Source organism: Aythya fuligula, chromosome 7 (assembly GCF_009819795.1).
Source record: "Aythya fuligula isolate bAytFul2 chromosome 7, bAytFul2.pri, whole genome shotgun sequence".
Classification (NCBI taxonomy): Eukaryota; Metazoa; Chordata; class Aves; order Anseriformes; family Anatidae; genus Aythya; species Aythya fuligula.
In genome coordinates this window covers 20145971-20164810 of record NC_045565.1, presented here as the reverse complement: position 1 = coordinate 20164810, position 18840 = coordinate 20145971, and the positions used below count along the sequence as shown (strand labels likewise).

Sequence of the window (18840 nt, the reverse complement as noted above, 5' to 3'; positions counted from 1 at the left end):
CTCAGGCATCAAGAGAGAAATTGAAGAGCTTATAGCCCAACACCTACAGCAAGAAGAAGATAGCCATTCACAAGAGGAATTAGAAGCAATTGCGATGCTTTGTGCTGAAAACCATAATCATGCTTATAAAGCAAGATAAATATTACTGCAAGAAGATAGTGTGCCATTCAGTCCAGAATCTTCTAATGCAGGAAGTACTAAAAGCACCGTCCCAAAACATGGAAGGCAAGACCTAAAGGCCAAAGAAATGTACAAAAACTTCAAGCCAAGATAACACATCATCTCTTAAAACAAATTTAGCTCATGCCACTAGTATGGCAAAATCCTATGAAACAGCCAACACAATATATTTGTGCTCTTTTTTCTATTGTGCCAAGTATATTTAACAAAAATGGGAAAATTTTTTAACATGTATTTTTAACCATTATGGAACATCTCACAGCTCAGGTTTGAAGTCAGACACTTAAACACCTAAAAATAAGAGGAACACCTAAAATGACTGAATAGCCTGTATTTCTCAACAGAAAAATCTCAATGATGAAACTGTCAGTTCTCAGAATTAATTTCTTTTTTTTTTTTTTTTTTTTGAGTGTTTTAGTCATTATAACAAACCTACTACTATCTAGTGTATTAAAGAGTCTACACCAGCTTCATCAACTGCCCCCACCTCCCCCTGTAACACTGATGTACATGGTACCTTCAAGTGGTACCATTAGGATCCAGTATTCACTCCAAACAAAGATGGTAGAGACAGAGATGTTTGGTGTACCAAGCCATCTTCTGACAGAGACAAAACTTTCTTTCAGTGAGACTTCAGATATTCGACAATTGTTCAATTAAGTTGTAAAACAGCAGAAATGCTCTACTGGGTTACACATACCATTTGCCCACCCAGCCTAGTATTTTACCTCCCTTGGTTACTGTTGGCAAACCTAGTCTCTTCCTCCAGACTTTTCCTTGCACAAAACACTTGTGAATGTTGTTCCAATACTAAACACACCTCTGCTTAACACTTTATGAATCTGTTGGCTGTTAGTTTGTATAATCACTCCTAGAACCTGTCGAGAATTACTTGCTTCCCCTACTTCCTAGGGCAGCATCCTCATCCAAACAAGGCCTAGATTTCCTTCCTCAAACTTACTTTGCAAGAGGAAGGCAAGAAAGAAAAGAGCAAGAAATAAAGGGTCAAAGGGAAGTGTCAAAGGGATGTTTGATTCCCTTTTTGCATATGGGTTCCATAGTTCTAGGAAACTGAAGCCCAGCTGTGTCCAGAAGTTAAATGTGAAATGGTACCTGTAAGCTCTGCCTGCACAAATCAGGCCCACATAGCTCCATCTTGATGATTAAACAGACTTTAATGACGCTGATAGAAATAAGAAGTGGTACCCTGGCAAACTTGCAAACAAAGTAAAGAAAGCAAGATAACTGAAAGTGCAAACATAAGAACATAAGAGCTGTGCAACAGGCCAGCTATGGACTTAAATAGTTAATTCTATTCAGATGGAAATCTTTTCTTCTTTGCCAGCACTATCATCTTGACCAGTGCTGGTGTGTTCACAGCACACACACAGAATTACAATATGTGCTGTGTGGCAATGTTTATGACTGAGCAATTAGTAAGTCATTGACAGCTTTGATGCTTGTCCTGAGAAGTTTTGAAGCACTTGAGCAGGTGATGTTACTCTCCCAGAAGAAGAGCAGAAGTGGAAGTAAGGTTAATATGAAAACAATCCTGAAGATTAGAATTACTGAGTCTGGGAGTTTATCAGCAGATGAGGAAAAAGCAACAGAGGAAGCAGTCTAAAAAACTAACTTTTATTTTAAGCTTTTAAGAGTGAACAGTATAAGACCTTCTGCAAACAAGCATTTACGTAACAGTTACTTCCATTTACATTTTAGCACAGATTTTCTCCTCATACCACAAAGTTTACGCTTCGCAACTTTTGGCTTCTGCTCTGGAATAGGAATCAAGTTTTTTTGAAAGACACCTTGTCCTGTGACGGTAGAAATTGTACCTTTCTTTGTAGGTGGCTCTTCTTCCGCAGTAGGTTCATTTCCTAATGAACGCTTTCTTCCCACTTCCAATACAGTTTCCTCAGATTCCTTTACCTGGCTGCTTTCAGCTACTTTGTTAGAGCTCTCCTCTGCCATTTTTCTTTTAATGCTAGTTACAGTCTTGTCCTGGATTAAAATAAAGTCAGTTACATTGAAGTTTTTACAAAATGAGCACTTAAGTCTTAGTGCATTTTGTAAATGTATTTGCATACAAAAAATATTTGGGTAAGATGTTCCTCTGAAAACCCCCATAGAAATCAATTACATATCTTAAAGCAAGAGCAAGTATGCCTTCAGATACCGAGAGCACAATGCTTTCAACAATATAGAAGGCAGAGCAAGAGCTTGGGAAACTGCAAAAATGTAAAGATTCACATACAATCAATGAGTTTACCACCCAAAAAAGGATTTCCTATGTACAGGGTTTATATAATTGCCAATTTGTTTGAAGGACAAATCACCAGCTCTTATGACACTGAAGTGATGAGCTTGTATGTTTGCTATAGTTTGGAGTTATAATCAACTTCAAAGGCACAGATAATTTTATTCATGACAGACAATGCAGTTTGAAAGCATAGTCAGTTCTGTCAAACACCTGGTCTAAAGTATGTACAACTGAGTTAAGGTGAGTTAGTTTCTTGCAAGATGACACAAACAGTAAGCCATGCTGGCACTGCCAAGGACTTATTACTCATCCTCAGGACTTCAAGGAAAATCTTCCTAATAGCATTAAGGCTCGTGGCCATGTTTTAAGTGTCATGCCACACAGTCTCATAGAAACATTGGATAGAGTTGGAACCTTGCTCTTGGAAGAAATAGTAATAATAAGTAGCAGTCATTGCGACTCTCACTCAGCTTTAATACTATAGAAAACCTAAATCGCAGTGAGGAAGAGCTAGGGAGTCAAAAGCTAAGCAAGGTCAAAGCCTTATCTTTTCAGGGGAAGAGAAACTGATTGAATGCTGACAAAGTAAACTCCATTTAGTGTTCTCAGAACTACTTAAGACTACTGAGCATCAGGTTCAAAAAAGCAACTGCATGTTTTTTCTTATTTTATTTTTTAAATCTACACACACTGACCAGGTACACTTTAGGAATTCAGCAACTAGCAGTACATTAGCCAGTAGCAAGTTTATTAGTCACAACAAAAGCAGAGATACCCTGGTTGTACATACTCTGGCTCTTTCTTTGGAAGTGGGTCTGTGGGATGATGGTTGTTGGGCCACACTAATATTTTCGTTCCTAATTCACACAGTTGATCTTTGTATTATTAACCTCGAGCTTCAGTTAAATTTGATCTCTTCCTCTTAGTCCTCCCTTTCATTTGGGCCAAAGTACAGTCAATGACACAATCTGTTTGTTCCCACTGCCTAAGCCCTCCCAGTGTGAGCTGTTTCTTTAGAGGGCCTACTCAGTCTCATCAACAGTCCTCCAGTAACTTCAGTTCCATGCTTCTGAAGTCTCGTCTTTCATATTTCAACCCCAACACACACATTTTCCACTTGGTATTGCTTGAAATGGAAACAAGTGTGTTGAGACCAAACCTAGAAGTTATAACTACTAACAGAAAATTAGTTTTCCAAAACAGATAAATCCATGGCAAGCATAGGTCTAGATTTTTTGTATAAAGAAAATTGAGTTATGTACAACTTACATAGTCTTCTACAGTTTCTTCTAAATGGGATATTAAATCTTGTAGCCTTGTAATAACATCATCCTTTTGCCCCACGATGTCCATTAGTTCTTGAATCCTTGTATTCTGTGTATTCATTTTCTTGGAAATATGAAACAGCAGTTCAGTCAGTTTCTAATGTAGTATTAAGTTGTTGAATTAAACAATGCTTTTTAAAGCAAGTTCAGATAAGCTCAAGTGAAAGAGCTATAAACAGACTGAAAAAAAGCATTTTAAGCTACCAGAATCAAAGTAGCAAAGGATTTTCTTGATAAAATTACCTCAGTTGCTTTTTTAAGTTGCTCAGCAGACTCATCCAGTTTAGTCATCTGCATTTCAAGGTCTGTAACATACAGAGAAGTCTGCATAATATAAGCAGCCATTGTATTGTTTACTCACTAGTGCATTTTTCTAAATACTCTTGTACCGAAGTAGCTTCTGAATAAATTGATTCATTTTCACATTAACTTCTCAAAGAACACATTTCAAAAGTCGTCTAGATTTCTTGGAGAAGGATAATGGAGTCTTGCAACCCATATTAAGCATAAGTCTTATCAAGAGAATGTTGAAATCGTTGTATCCTTTGTCAATATTCCACAAGGTACCTGAAAACACTGCCTCAACATCATGTAAAGCATAGGGATTACAACATAATCATCAATAACATAGACATTCTACCCCACACTTCAGAAAGCTTATAACTGTTTGTTGCAGACTTGTCCTAGAAGAAATAAAATGGAACAACCAAGATTTGTGTTGAACAACCTGAATACACACAAAACAGGTTACCACTTCTGGTATGCAACATGGTTCCCAGTTCTAGAGCTTCCCTCCTCCACCCCCCCCAGTTCCTGCTCAAACAAATTATTTCCATTTCACCTTGGTTAACTATTTATTTCTTCTGCCTTCCATATCAATTATACCTAACTCACCCCTGTTTTTCTGTGTCAGCTCTTCTTCAGCTTTGGCTAGTTCAGTGGTTTTCTTTGTCAGTTCTTCTTTGGTCTTCGTTAGTTCAGTGGTAATTTTTCCCAGCTGCTTTTCAAGCCAACCTACAGCTTCCTGTGGGTCCTCTAGGGACACAATGTACCTGTGTGCTGCTTCTGCCTGCTTTTTAATATCAATGACATCATTCTGCAGAGAATCAATAATGCCCTCAAGATCAATGCAGGTGCCTGGCACTTCGCTATATTCTCCATCCTGAAAGATAATTCACATCCATTAAAAATTGGCAAATAATTACACAATAACCATTATTTCTAGAAAAATAATGTAGAACACCATTATGAATTCAACTATATAAAGACAATTTTAGTTCCAGCTTCAAACCCTAACTTGTGAGTTCATATGCAACTTGGTTGCCAGTCCTTGTCTCCCTCCACATACAAGCCTATTATCAAGTAACAGTTACTCTATTTCTATAGCGTCTAATGATCCACCATTACATTCCCTTTCATACAACTACAGATAACTTGCGTCCAAGTTTAACATACAAGCTAAGACTTCTGAATGTGTACTTAAGACTCAGCAACCATTCTTCTATCTATATTTCATTTAACATCTTTCTGAGGATACAGCTTTAGAAAACATCCTTGAAATAATCCTTCTGTCTAATCCCGATAAGGGATCCCACCCCATAACAATTAGTAAGAAACAAAACAGCTTCAGGGGAAAAAGTCAATAAAAAATACCAGAGGTCCAGCCTGCTCACTGCAAGACTGATCCTTTAATTTCTCTTCTTCATCAGGGTTTCTAGTATAACCATTTACAAGTTCCTTGAAGATTTCCAGACGCCTTTCAGAATTTTCTTCGAGCCGTTCACGTTCATGAGAAAGACACTTTCTGTAGTAGAAAAGAAAGTCAGCCAAAAGAGCTGCTAAGTTATTAGTACAGCTTCCCATAAACAAAGATGTTTCTCCTTTATTTTGGCACAACAGAATAATACACAGAATACTACTCTTACACTAAAAATAGAAGTGTATTTCCCCCCCACTCCCCAAGATTTGCTGGGGGAATGGAGTTGGGAGATGGCAGCAAACAGAGCAAGGAGGAATTACAACAGATGGAAGTGTATACTAGAAGCATTTTTTTCCTAAGTTTCTTGAGCCAGAATACTTGTCTGGAGTATCACTAAGGACTCCAGAGATACAGCCTCCCCCTTCCCATGGCCCCCCAAACTTTCATACAGTGTATTTTTCCTGAACTCATAGTAGAAATAGAAACAGATATATTAACAGGTAAGAGTAACAGAGCAAGCCTAGCAGAAGAGTACAATCTATTACGGCCAAAGGTCAGATTTTAAGAAATAAGTGTATTTCCTTATTTTTAAGCAATAGTTCTAAGTCAAATTAAAAGCTAACTTACTTGAAATTTATTTCCTCCTGAGCAAAGTATCGGGAAAGTTCTTGTATCACTTCTTCACGAATTTTTAATTCCAGCATTAGCTTATTTTTCTTTTCAGTAATAAGTTTGTTCTTCAAGTGTTCTATAAGACTCAGCAGTGCCTAGAATTACAATTAGCATTTTTCATAAAGTATTGGTTTCCCCAGAAGTGAAATTTTTCCCCATTCCTTGAACACTAAAACACCACTTTACTATGTTTGAAAAAAATTCTTTTATTAACTTCTTCATAAACAAGAGCATTCACAATTAGATTGAAGAATAAAATGCTGTGCTAGTACCGAACAGATAAGTTTGCACAGAAATGGCATTTGTCAAGAACTTTAAGTCCTTAAAAATTAAGCTTTTTTAGCTCTTGTATTTCAAATGCCCATTTTTGGTTGAGATAAATGAAACATCCACAAAACAGACTCTAATCTGTTCCCTACTACCTTTTTTATCTGGAAGTAACTTTCTGCAGAAGCACTGTCCCAAAAGAGACTAAAATCTTAAAAGTAACTGTTAACAAAATGTAAGGGAAAGGTCTTCTCTGTTGGTAGAACACAAGTAATCCTTGACACATACTGAACAGAGGTTACACAAAGCCAATAGAAGCAAACCTGCATGTGTCATTACTCAGTGTGTATTTCAACACATTTCATGCATCTTTCCTACAATAGATGAAAAATCTGAGTAATCCCGCTTTTAGTTCTTAACACTGGATTTATGGAAAAAGGTGATCAGAAGGAATACGAGAGAGGTGAAGGAAACCAGGAGAATACGTTTTTTCAAGACTCAGTGCTACACTAATTCCTGAAGTAGTCCTGATACATACTGTATATTCTTCTTTTCCAATAAGGACTTGATTTTCATCATGTTTCTGCTCTTCTTCTTCTCTTGCCATATTATGATGTTCCTCCATCTCATCATCATCATCTTCAATCACATCTTCTAAGCTCCGGTCCCATAGAATAGTAGCTCTTTTCCTCGGAATAGGAATTTTAGCATCACTTAGTAGTGATGATTCTCTTACCAATTTCTGGCCAAATGACTGATCACGGGGAAGAATAGATGTGTCCATAACTAAAACCTACTCAGAAAATAAAGAACAAAGCAATCAGTATTTCTTAAATCTCAGAAGCTTTGTGTCTTCCATTAAGGCTCCAGTACTGATCTGACAGTTTAGTCTTCTATCTTTATCAACGTTATATCATTGCATTTACTCTTAGCCATTCTGCTTAACCTCCACTTTCCTACTGAAACCATTCAGGCTTTGCTGTCGAACTTTTGTCAGTACTTGAACAGTATTCAGAATTCGGATATCAGTGGCATATGGGGCAGCTAGACATGCTCTCCTGGATAGGACCATATTATGGGCAGAGAAAGAAAGTTTACCCAATTTTAGGGAGTTTCTTCTAAATAGAAGAAGCCTCTTCCATTCAGGCTAGACATTTTGCACGAGTAGAGGAGTAGAGGATTTTCTTGGTAGAGGATGCTCCTGTCCTCACACTCCAAAGTAAAAGAATGTTCTAGTAGAGCTTTTTAGACACTTCACAAGAAAATAAAGCCTGACTAAAAGTAATTAGAAAATTTGATCACAACATGGGGACAGAAAATGCAGTAATTAAATTCATGTTCTTTGAAGTGAGAGAGCCCCTTCCTTAAATGCAAATCATAATTATTGATCAACAAGATAAACAACTACACACTTACTTTTTGTGCAATGGCTGAGAATTTCAGCACATTGAGTGTTTCATCATATGCTGAAGCACACTGGCTTATGTTTACTATCATGTATACTTTCCCTCTTCCACTGAAGAATCCTTGAAGAAAATGAGTTAACTTACTTTCCCGAAATGGTATGTGCTGCTGCAGCCTTTGAAGACAAAAAAAAAAAAAAAAATCATGGCCAGAAGTTAAATAAGTTCCAGTCAATATAAGAGCTATCCAGCTGGAAGACTACAAGCTATAACTAACTACAGTAATATTTATATGAATTAAAATTGGTTTTTGCTAGATACACCTGCTCATGGAGATTGCATGGCTGTTTCAGCTGCTACTTAATCATTATCTTCTCAGTTAGGATACAGTAAAACCACCAATGGGAGCCCTTTAACATGTTCAACATTTTACCTAGGGTAGGTCACACAGCCTCACATGACAGCTATTAAATTACGTGAATAGTGCTACAGAACTTATCAAGGCAGTTACACTGTCAGAACATGTGGCCCACAAGCAGGAACAATAACCAGTCATTTTAAGAAAAATAACTGCAAAAGAGACAAATATTTTAAGAGATCGTTCTTCAGAACATTTGTTGTATGTTGTTGGAATTCCAAGTTATTAGGACCAGAAAGACATTCTGAATACATTCAAGCCCATTAAGAATCTGGTAGTTTTAATGCATCCTTCCTATCTAGAATGGACAGAAAGATAGGAGACTGCAAGTCACTAGCAAAGCTTTTTTTTTTTTTTTTTAAATCTTTTAAGCATATTAGACTGTGAATAGGCTGTCAGGCACAGCGTAATGGCACAAGTAGTAAAGCTCATAAGGGCATATCATGAGCAAAGTGAGTTCATTCAACTTCTGGAACAGAAAGATCTTCAGATGAGAAACTGTGGAAAAGAATTCCTGGAAAGTTGCAACCAGATGGGACTATATATATTTTGTATTTTAAACAACTGTACAATAAGTTCAGTCTACTCTTATTTAGATCCCAATCTAGCCTATAAATAGCAGGTAGGCTTTTTTGTCTGCATATGGTTACCATTCTTTCTGATCTGGCTAACGTTACATCAAGATTTGGAAAAACAATTCTTTTTGTTAGGATAAACATAGCAATATCACTGTGAGGAAAAGTGGAACAGTAGAATTACGTAGCAAATGGGGTTTGTTAACAGAGAAATAAATGAGTTAAACTTTCATCCTTTTACAGTAAGGGTAGTGAAAAGTGTTTTTAAAAGTCATTCCAGAATTTGTTTGACAAGCCAAACTCAGAAGAGTTAAATTGCTAAAACCTATGACAGCATGCTTACCAATTTAGAATTCAATGATTTAATTAAAAAGCACAGCAAGCAAATTTATAGAGCACTTTAGTAGATCAAAAAGACTTTATACATCTGTAAAGTCTATCCATCTTTTCCAGAAGAAACTCAGTGTCAGCTAGTATATTTCAAGTACTAGCTTAACTGTTGTATGCAATGCATGAGAAGTATAACCTGTTTGCAATCTGTAGGACTTACTTTGACTGTTGACAGTTCTTGAGTGCATTAATACACTTGCCTAGAATCAGGAGAGAGGTATTTATATTTCCACTCTCTTTCAATCTATCACCTTCGTTACGCGTCTTGGTGCATCTTTCTGAACCAGCAAGATCACACAGTGACAATCTAAAGGCAAAAATAGGAAAATTCAGCTTTCTTGCCTTGGAATATGCGCTAATTATTTATCACTTTAATCAACTTTTCTTAGAGGAAGGATTTCTTGGTCTACATCTACATCAACCCTTCCACCTTTTCAGCATTGCTTCCCCAGTCAAGTTTGACACTACTTCCTGCCAAACCCCTTCCCAACAAACTTCCTATATTTCCCCTTCATCCTCTTCCGTGAGGACTTGTATGACTTCAGAAATAGAGTGAAGCAGGGTAGGGAAACATTGTGCTGAGCAGAGGATGCAAGATATAGAACATTGCAACCTGACAGCTTGAGGTAGAAGGCTCAGTACTACAAACAGATAACAAATGGGGAAACCATAGTTTTATGCATGAGGCCAGGGAACACTAGGTGTACAGCATAGTACCAATACACCAGCATGGAAGGCAACTAATGACACCTCCCAAAGGAAAAAGGGAATTCTGCTCTGAACTTACTCATTGACTCGTGTCACCCGGGGTGTTTCCAAATCTTCAATTTTCAGTACCTTAACTGTGAATATGCTGTGACTGAAAGAAGTTGGAAGTCGGTAGAGAGAAATGAAGTGAGACTAAAACGTAGAAAAAGCACTTTGCTATCTACAACACTTGTTCAAAACCCCGTTCAATCTGTCCATGTATCTAAGCATTTACTCTACCAGATACATTAAACTTTTTAAACAGCTGGAACTCACACTAATTATTTACCATTGCAAACAATCAGTTTGCTTAGAGGAAGAATTTCTTGGTCTTCATCTACATGAAACCTTCTATTCTTTTCAGTTTTTCTTTCGGTATATAAATTTTTGTTGTATGGATTTTGCCCCCCCCCCAGACATCTAGATGGACTAAAGCTAAGTTCCTCTGCCTTGAAGAGAATATTTGATAAAATATTGTTAGCTTTTATACACATTCATCTTCTTGAAGGAAGAATCCTTTTGATTTAAAGCATGGGGTCACATGCTGTTAGAGGACAAATTGAAACCTATGTATCTAGAACTTGTTAAAACCTCTTACCCTCCAAAAGCCACAGTCCATATTTTAGCTTCTCCTTCCCACCCACACCATCTTATATTCTATGTTATTCAAAATTTCTCACCTTCTGCTGGAGGAAGTATTTAATTTTGTACTTGCAATACTCTGGTGTTTCAGCCCCAGTTTTAGAAGTCTAAAAGCTTCTCTGGAATCAGAGATCTGAACCCATTGCAGATCTTTAGGAAGAAAGAAAATCATTTTGTAACCATCATTAGACAACAAGAAGAAGAGAGCTGGGGATAATATATGCACACTGAGAATTATACATTTTCAAGCCATACAAACATTTTACTAATGTTTTTACTAATTTTACTAAAACTCTTCAGACAAATTATAGAATGATAACAGAGAGGATTAAATTCCTCCTCCAGTGAAAAAGAAAGGGCAAGGTATATCACATCATCTCATCCTATCAACACACTAAAGCATGTTCTATCCAAATTAAGCAAGCAGCCTTAGCATGAGCACTGAAAAGCCGAGGTAGGTTCTAATATTACAGAAGTCCTATGTCTGCATTAAGGCAAAATACACGAACCACTTTCTGTTTCAGCCAGCAGACTGGGAGTATGGGGAAGAACACCCACAACAGGTTATCTGGATACCTTTTCAGGCCACCAACTTAACTGAAAAAGCATCAGTGAGGAATTTTGGCTACAACATAATGACTATTTCATCTCTGTACGTGCTAGAGTTAATACCTACAGTCATCCTAACAGATCTTATAATATCAACAGCAGAAAGACCACCAAAATTGTATTGGCAAGTATACCATGTGGCCAAGAAAAAAAAAATAAGAAAAACAAGAGTCCTTAAGTGGCTCCTCAAGAAAAAACAAGTCATTAAGCGTTTCTCTCAATAACAGCCTTACACTAAGCTTTATAAACAAGATTAAGCCAAAGCATAGCTCGAAGTAGACTATTTCTTACTTCACACACTTTGGTGTTTGAAGAAATGAATGAGTTAGGTTTACTGTCCACTTCAGCTTTCTCAATTTATGGCCTTGCCTATGTAAGATAAAAACATGCCAAATACCAGCAAACAAGCTTCTAATAATCTAGAATTGGCATCTCAATTGTCAAAAAAAGTAGAACAAGTCAAACAAGTATGAAACCCTACTTTTTCCAGGACCCGACATAAAGATTGAATTGTTATATATGAGGTCTGATACCACCCCCCAAAACCAATAATCAAACTTGTAATATTATTGGTTTGAAGTACTGTAAAATGTAAATCTGTAGCCAGAACAAGTTTTCTTATATAGTGACTAAAATCTGATTTTCCACAGAAGATACTAAGAAACCCAACTGTTGAGCCAGTTATAACCACAGGTAAGAACTTCTAGAACTTTTTTAATGGAAAAGAATAAGATTTGTTTAATATTCTCTTGTTTCTATGTTTCTAAGAAATATGAAGACTGTGGAATCCACACAGCCTTACATGCAGGGAAAGGGAAGACAATATTGAAGATAAGAGCTGTATATAGACTTGCCTTTCATATTCAACTGGACATTTCTAGTGCTTCACTGAGTGTATTTAGGCATTTTCTAATCTAGAAAAACATGACTATAGGAAGAACAATTTTCCATACCAAGCTCCACATTTTACAATAGATTCTAATCACCTTTTACATAAGGACATCCCTTGACATCTTGAGCAAGGCGGAGTGTTTTTCTTTTCTTGTCACTTGATATAGGAACCAGTAAATCATAAAAACATTCATTATATATCTCAAAAAATGATACCCAAACAGAGAACTTCAAGTAATTTTCCACTGTTGTGCTAGATTGTTCTGATCCTTTTAAGGGTTCTTCCAAGTCTGTCAAGAACAAAATATTACAAAGTAAACAGAGTTGTATTTAGAAATGATTAAGTGACCTACTACAGCAGCCTTCTCCAAAAAAAAAAAAAAAAAAAAAAAAAAAAAAAAAAAAAAAAAAAGCTTTACATTGAAATTCCGCCCCCCTTAAATATCTGGAAGTCCTGGAAGTCATATTCTTACCCTACACATTTGCAAAGACACCTAAAACTAGAACTTGTATTTCCATTCCTAAAATCTAATCAGATAATGAACTTGGTTAGAATTACTGAAATCTCTTCAGTATCTTCAGAAGATACAGAATTAAGCTGACTAGTATACTTCACTCTGACTGGAGGCAAACTTATTATTTAGGTAGTTTTTAAATGCTAGAGTTGTTCTTTTCTAATTAAATAAATACTGTAGAAGTCTGTCAGGATTCCATTAAGGACCCATAGCACAAGCAGCACTACTTTTCCTTGCTGTAGTTTTACCTCATATAATACCAGTTTAGTGTAGATGCACAGGTAGTCTCCTAACCATTTCATCCTTGTGTTTTCTGTCTAGATAGCTTGCTCATTATTCAGTTCAGTCATAATAATAATAATAAAAGGATCATTTGGCATTTAACATAAGCCAGAAGCCAGTTATTGACCTTAAAAAGCATCTTTGCCAGTTTTATTAATGGTAGTTCTTTAGTATCAAACATACCCTTAGAATCAACTGGTGCTTTGCTGTTGGCAGTATTTTGATGGTCTACCTACAAAAGACAACAGAGACTTTAGGATGTATCATTGAAGTGTGGCTTGGGAGCACACTTCTAGAAATTAGAGGAGGCACATACATCACGTGAACCGATTTGTTTACTGTTACTGCATGTACCTACACACAGCTGTTTACATTATTTTATTCTTATATCGTCACTCAACCTAGATCAGTTTTACACAGCTTTTTTCCCCCCCACACACACAGAGAAGACTTTTTTCCCTAAAGTACTTAAAGACTGTTGAATGTAGACTGAATACATGCCTGTGCCTTTAAAGTGAGTTGTACTGCCACCTACCTTCCACACCACAGAAATTCACACTTAACTCACATATAAAATCAAGGTAACGATCTCCACAAGTTAGAATACCCCAGTAAGACCAAGCACACCACTAAGGAAATGCTTCAATCTTCCCCAATGAAAAAAGAAAATAGCACATGAATCCCTCTCTATTTTTAGTTTGTAGCATCTGCTCCTTTTTTGTAATACACCATCCATTCTGAATGAAAAACACCAAGAAGGAAGTATACTAGTGTAAGACACAGCCCTCACAACTGTAATTGGACTAAGCAGGTTGAATTCCAGATAACTCATGCAACTGAAGTGTATTTTTGGACCGCTCAGCAGTTAATGACAGCTATCTGCTAAGACTACCAGAAACCTATTTTGTTTCACATCTTTAAAGCTCCACTGGCTTTATGCCTTTTCCATTTCAAAAGAATTTTTGGCTTCCTTCAAATACACAATGCCAAACTGAAAGAGGGAAATGACCTGAAGAGCATGAATTTCTTCCAAGTATCCTGGAAGCCAGTAAACCGTTTAAAGGTATGGACCTACTCATGTCCCCACAGATGGGGTGCTACTTACATTCAGTCTTTATTAAGGAACAGCAACCCCAGAGGATAAGTTATTAAGTGCTTAAGCTAGAGAAAAAAACCTTAGAGCTTACATGCTATCAAGCATTCAGCTACAAAACAAATCCACAGGAGACCACGGCTCATTAGCTCTATTGCTTACTTTACTGCTAATTTGAGTGCCTGCCCACTAGTAGATATACCCATGCATAAACACAGAAGCCTCTTTCCATTGAAAAATGAACAGGAGGAACACTGAGCTATCTAAGATGCATGTGCTTATCATAGAAAGAAGCACTCCTCTACCTCTTTTGTTAGACGAAGTATCGAGTTTTTAATAGCAGTTTCTTCTCTCACTTGGTCTTTAGTCAGCTTTACATAATCTCTACACCGATGGGGTTTGAGATCCATTCCTGGATATAGCCTTCCTTGAATACTTTTGAACAGCATATCCATAGTCCTCGGCAGAACACCAACGTCATCTTCTGTTCCTGTAAGCAGCATCCAAAATAAAGACACCAGTTACTATTGTAAACAAGATATACACATAAATGAGGACAAAGATAAGTGATTCCAATCTCAAGGCATACATGAGGAATTTGGAGGCCAGTTACAACCAAAAGTAATGTTTTCCATGTCCTTACGTCAGAGTGTCTTTGGAAAGTATTGGCTTGAAGCAGCAGCTCATGCTCTACTCTTTTGATAGTACAGGATCCACCAGAACACAAAGAATGACAGCAAAAACTGTATAAGCTTAGCCTTAAGTTTGGAAAGTCTATTGCAAACACAAGTGAGACCATGTACTGGAAAAGTTACGGAACGCTCTATGAAAGTTATCTGTGCTTTTAAAGACTTAACTATTAAGCAATAGTAAGAATTGACAGGGATGAATGGTGAAGACCTAGAAGCATAATACCATGAGAAAGCATCAAATCTAAAAATGCATTAATCAAAAAAGTTAATGAATAACTACATCTCATAATATACCCCAACCCAGTTCACATCAAAAAGAAATGTTTCTATTACAACAAGAAATAGTTGGCATTATCACCCCCAAGTAACGATAACTGAATTCACTGGCAGTAGTCTTCACTTATAATTCACCTAAAAGAACATTACCTAGAATGACACTGAACCTTGTGTCATAGGAAATTCACGTTTATTGAAATGACTGATCACTAGAATACCGATTGTCTTCTACTACTTCTGTGTATCAGGTAATTCATATAGCATCTAGAACTGCTGAAAATATCATAATGGAAAAAGGGGAACTTGATTCTCTGTAAATCCAGTCACCTCATTTGTTAAGATTGTTTGAAAAATAAAGAATGACATCTTCTGGCCAGAAAGGATATTGAGCTTGAACGGTACAAAAATAGAAGATCTTGACTCCTGATGTGCTGTGATATTATTGCTAAACTCGGATACATGAGGCAAGGTATAAATACTTTAAAGTAATCAAACATTTCAAAATGTTTGCTCTTTGCCTATGACAAATGTAACAAACTCGGATATACTTTCTTCAAATAAGGAACAGCATGTAAGATACATATGTAACTTTGATGTAGTAACAACAACAACAAAAAAAAGAAATTAGCCTGCTGTAGAGTGACTTATATACCAGGATGTGAGAAGTGTGTAGAACATGTATTTTTTCTCAACCCCCCACCGCCCGACACTGACATTCAAGACACCTGACTAAAATTGTTACAGCTTTACAAATGAATATCGCTGTATGTATACATAAATTCTGGTAGTGACTCCAGTTGCTGCCAGTTCAGTGATATTTATGGAATGAGACTTTCAAAGGCAATTTACTAATATTTGCTAATATTAAAAAGAAGCCAACACGCAGGTTCATTTAGTGTCACTAAATGAAAGAGTTAGAATGACTACCAGAAGGAATTTCTCACTTTACTAAGTGAAGAAAGTTAGTTCATTAGTTCAAGAAAAAAAAAAAGTCATTACTCATACCTAGGAATGTGTATGTTTTCCCAGCATTTGTAACACCGTATGTAAAAATAAGACGATTATATCCTTCTAAGAAGTCTTGCACTGGTTGCTTCATTGTACCTTCAAAGAATTCTTCTTGAGTTGTTTCTGGTCCAAAAACCTGAACATTACCAAGAAACTGGTTAATATCTTTATTTAATCAATCATTAAAGACTTTTAAAGAACCAGGTATTGTTTTGTTTATAATCTTAGACTAGAAGATTAAAAGAAGTTTGCTTGTTTTGCTTTTATTAAGTAATAGAATTCAAGCAACCTTTTTTCCCCCCCCATAAATAACTTAAAAGCTTTTAAAGACAAGTCATTTACCTGTGAAAAAGTGAATTTCTGTATCTGCTGCCCAGCAGTTTTTTCACTCAGTCGATTCAAGGAATTTTTAGGGGGCTTCAGTATAATACTTGTTGAATCCTCCAGTAAAAAACAGTCCTATTAAAAGGAAGCAAAAGCAAAACAGACATGAAAAACAGTAAAAAGCTCACCTTACTGGAAATGCATATATATTTTTAATTAAATAAATGTCACACCTGTGATTCATTTTCTTTTTCCAATGAGGTAAATGGCCTAACACGCAGGCAAACTTCAATGTGTCCTTTAGACTCCAAACTGCTCCTCTTAAAATAAAAGATGAGAATGAAGTTAGAAGTTTGACTAGATTCTGTTTGATATCTAGCATGTTAAGGCATTGCTGTTTTCATTAGGCTATTTTGGATAGACTCATTTGATGACACAGGAAGCGAAAATAACTCACTATGTCAGTTTTCACAAGCACTCAGACCCCTACAAGAGTTCCCTGTGATAACCTAGAGTTTCAAAACAAATAATATTATAGCACACATGTATACTGCATTGCAAGAACAAAATACATTAAAAAAATCAAAATGATTAAGCTGCACTGATCTGATATTAGCCTCATCCACATGTAAAGATGATGCACCTTTTAGGTGCATCACCGCAATTTTGTCTATCCTATGCATACCCTTCAAATTAAAAGGACAGTAAGGAAGCTTTTCATCTCCTCTGTAAAATTGTAATGATTCTTACCAATGAAAGTATTACATTTATTAAAACAATCAAAATAACGTAAGCATTTAAAGCTTTCTTACCTGGCTTGTATCAGAGCTTGATGAAACCAAAGAAAATTCATCAGAGAGATCTGCTTTAATATCTTCCACACTTATTGGTCCTGTTCTTTGAGGCAGCTCATCATTTGTAATGTAGGATGGTCTGAAAAATTTATCTTCATCCCAAATTGGGTCCATCCTGCAACATGATATATCAAGTATTTTGTTTGTTATTTCTAGATAATGTAGAGTTTCTAAACTCTGACAGATGACATGAGGCTAAGTGACACCCATAACTTCTTTCAGGAGAAGGCTTTCTTCACACTGTTCATGGCTTGCACATCAAGCTTCCAATACTTGGACGGAAGCATTGACATCAGAACGCATTAAGACCAGCCACAGTTTTCTGTGAAAAGCAACTTGTCCTGGTTCCAGCTAAAACAGTGTTAGTTTTTTTCATAGTACCTAGTATGGTATTATGTTGTGGATTTAGGAGAAGAAAAACATTGATAACACACAGATGTTTCAGTTGTTGCAGAGTAGTGCTTACACTAAGTCAAGGACTTTTCAGCTTCTGTTGCTGCCCTGCCTGGGAGGAGGCTGGGGGTGCTCCAGGAGCTGGGAGGGGACAGAACCAGGACAACTGGCCCTGACTGCCCAGAGGGATGTCCCATACCATGTGTTGTAGTGCTGAACAAGAAAACTGGGGAGGTTGGCTGAGGTGGGAGAAGCTGCTGCCTACCCTGTTCCCGCACGTCAGTCAACAGGTAGCAAGCAATTGCATTGTGCATCTTGTTTTGATTTTATTATTTCCCCTTCCTTTATCTCAACCCATGAGTTTTACTTTTTTCCAGTTCCCTCCCATCTCATTGTGGAAGGGATGAATGCACAGCTGTGGGGTGCTATGCTGCCTGCTGTGCTAAACCACAACACAACTGTTTACCAGGAAAAAGCCTTTTGTGTGTACCACAACCTTGCCAAAACCACAGTGCCTGATTAGAAAATGGTTACAGACACTATTTAATAAGAATAGCCACATTGTTCCATATCCACTTTGTCACATTTTGCATTTAGTGTCCAGTTAGAATAAAAACTCCTTGCAAGATTAATCCAAGCTGCACAGTTATCTCCACAGGACCTAACAAATAGTTGGAATTGTGGAGATAACCCAATGTAGCTTAACATGAGACAGAACTCAAAGACATTCCACAGCCTAACAGTTGGTGACCATGACAGTTGGTGACTTCGCAGCTTTTATTGCACGTTACCGTAGCTCGCTGGGCTGTTACTCATGCACCACGGCAGCAAGTGTCCTGGCAATTCGACAACTATTTATTGCCCGGCTTCCCACTGTTTCGGACACAGGGACACAGCAGCCTTCCAACGCCCATCCCCATGCCTACCCCAGAGCACCGTACGGCTGCTACCTCCCTAAAGGCAGCAGGGGACACGCAGCGCTCGTTAAAGAGCAGACAGCGGCAGGGCTGCTTCAGAGCCCCCTTGCTCCTGACCACAAAGCAACCCCCCAGCCCCGTGTGCCCCACACCCGCCGCTTTGTTCGCCTACAGCACGCACACGGCTGCGCCCCGCGTCGCCTAACGGGCACCAGCCGGCCGCGGGGCCGCACCAGGAGGGCTGCGCAGTGAGCACAGGCCGGCAGCCGCCCTGACAGAGCCCCCGGCCGGCAGCGCCACGACCCGCACAGACACCCCCACCCCGGCCCCGCCACCCCTCACCTGCCCCGGGAGCAGCGGACGCCTCAGAGCGGGCCGGCCGCGGGCTCTTTTCAAATCCAGCCAATG

The 18840-nt window shown here is 37.7% G+C and overlaps 1 protein-coding gene across 2 annotated transcripts in view; it reads right to left on the bottom strand.

Annotated features, from left to right (window-relative positions):
- Positions 1-18829, bottom strand: part of KIF20B (kinesin family member 20B) — a 36224-nt gene extending 17395 nt beyond the window's left edge. For both annotated transcript variants that reach the window (XM_032191652.1, XM_032191653.1), the window contains exons 1-19: positions 18775-18829; positions 17081-17237; positions 16502-16588; positions 16287-16403; positions 15942-16080; positions 14274-14458; positions 13059-13107; positions 12174-12368; positions 10617-10728; positions 9977-10048; positions 9350-9496; positions 7820-7982; positions 6942-7196; positions 6092-6231; positions 5419-5569; positions 4660-4927; positions 4009-4070; positions 3710-3829; positions 2016-2181 (exon numbers count right to left, since the gene is read on the bottom strand). In XM_032191652.1, the coding sequence (XP_032047543.1) occupies positions 2016-2181; positions 3710-3829; positions 4009-4070; positions 4660-4927; positions 5419-5569; positions 6092-6231; positions 6942-7196; positions 7820-7982; positions 9350-9496; positions 9977-10048; positions 10617-10728; positions 12174-12368; positions 13059-13107; positions 14274-14458; positions 15942-16080; positions 16287-16403; positions 16502-16588; positions 17081-17236 (2584 nt within the window). In that variant the 5' untranslated portion in view covers position 17237; positions 18775-18829. The remainder of the gene's footprint in view (positions 1-2015; positions 2182-3709; positions 3830-4008; positions 4071-4659; positions 4928-5418; positions 5570-6091; positions 6232-6941; positions 7197-7819; positions 7983-9349; positions 9497-9976; positions 10049-10616; positions 10729-12173; positions 12369-13058; positions 13108-14273; positions 14459-15941; positions 16081-16286; positions 16404-16501; positions 16589-17080; positions 17238-18774) is intronic.
- Between the last annotated feature and the right edge of the window lie 11 nt (positions 18830-18840).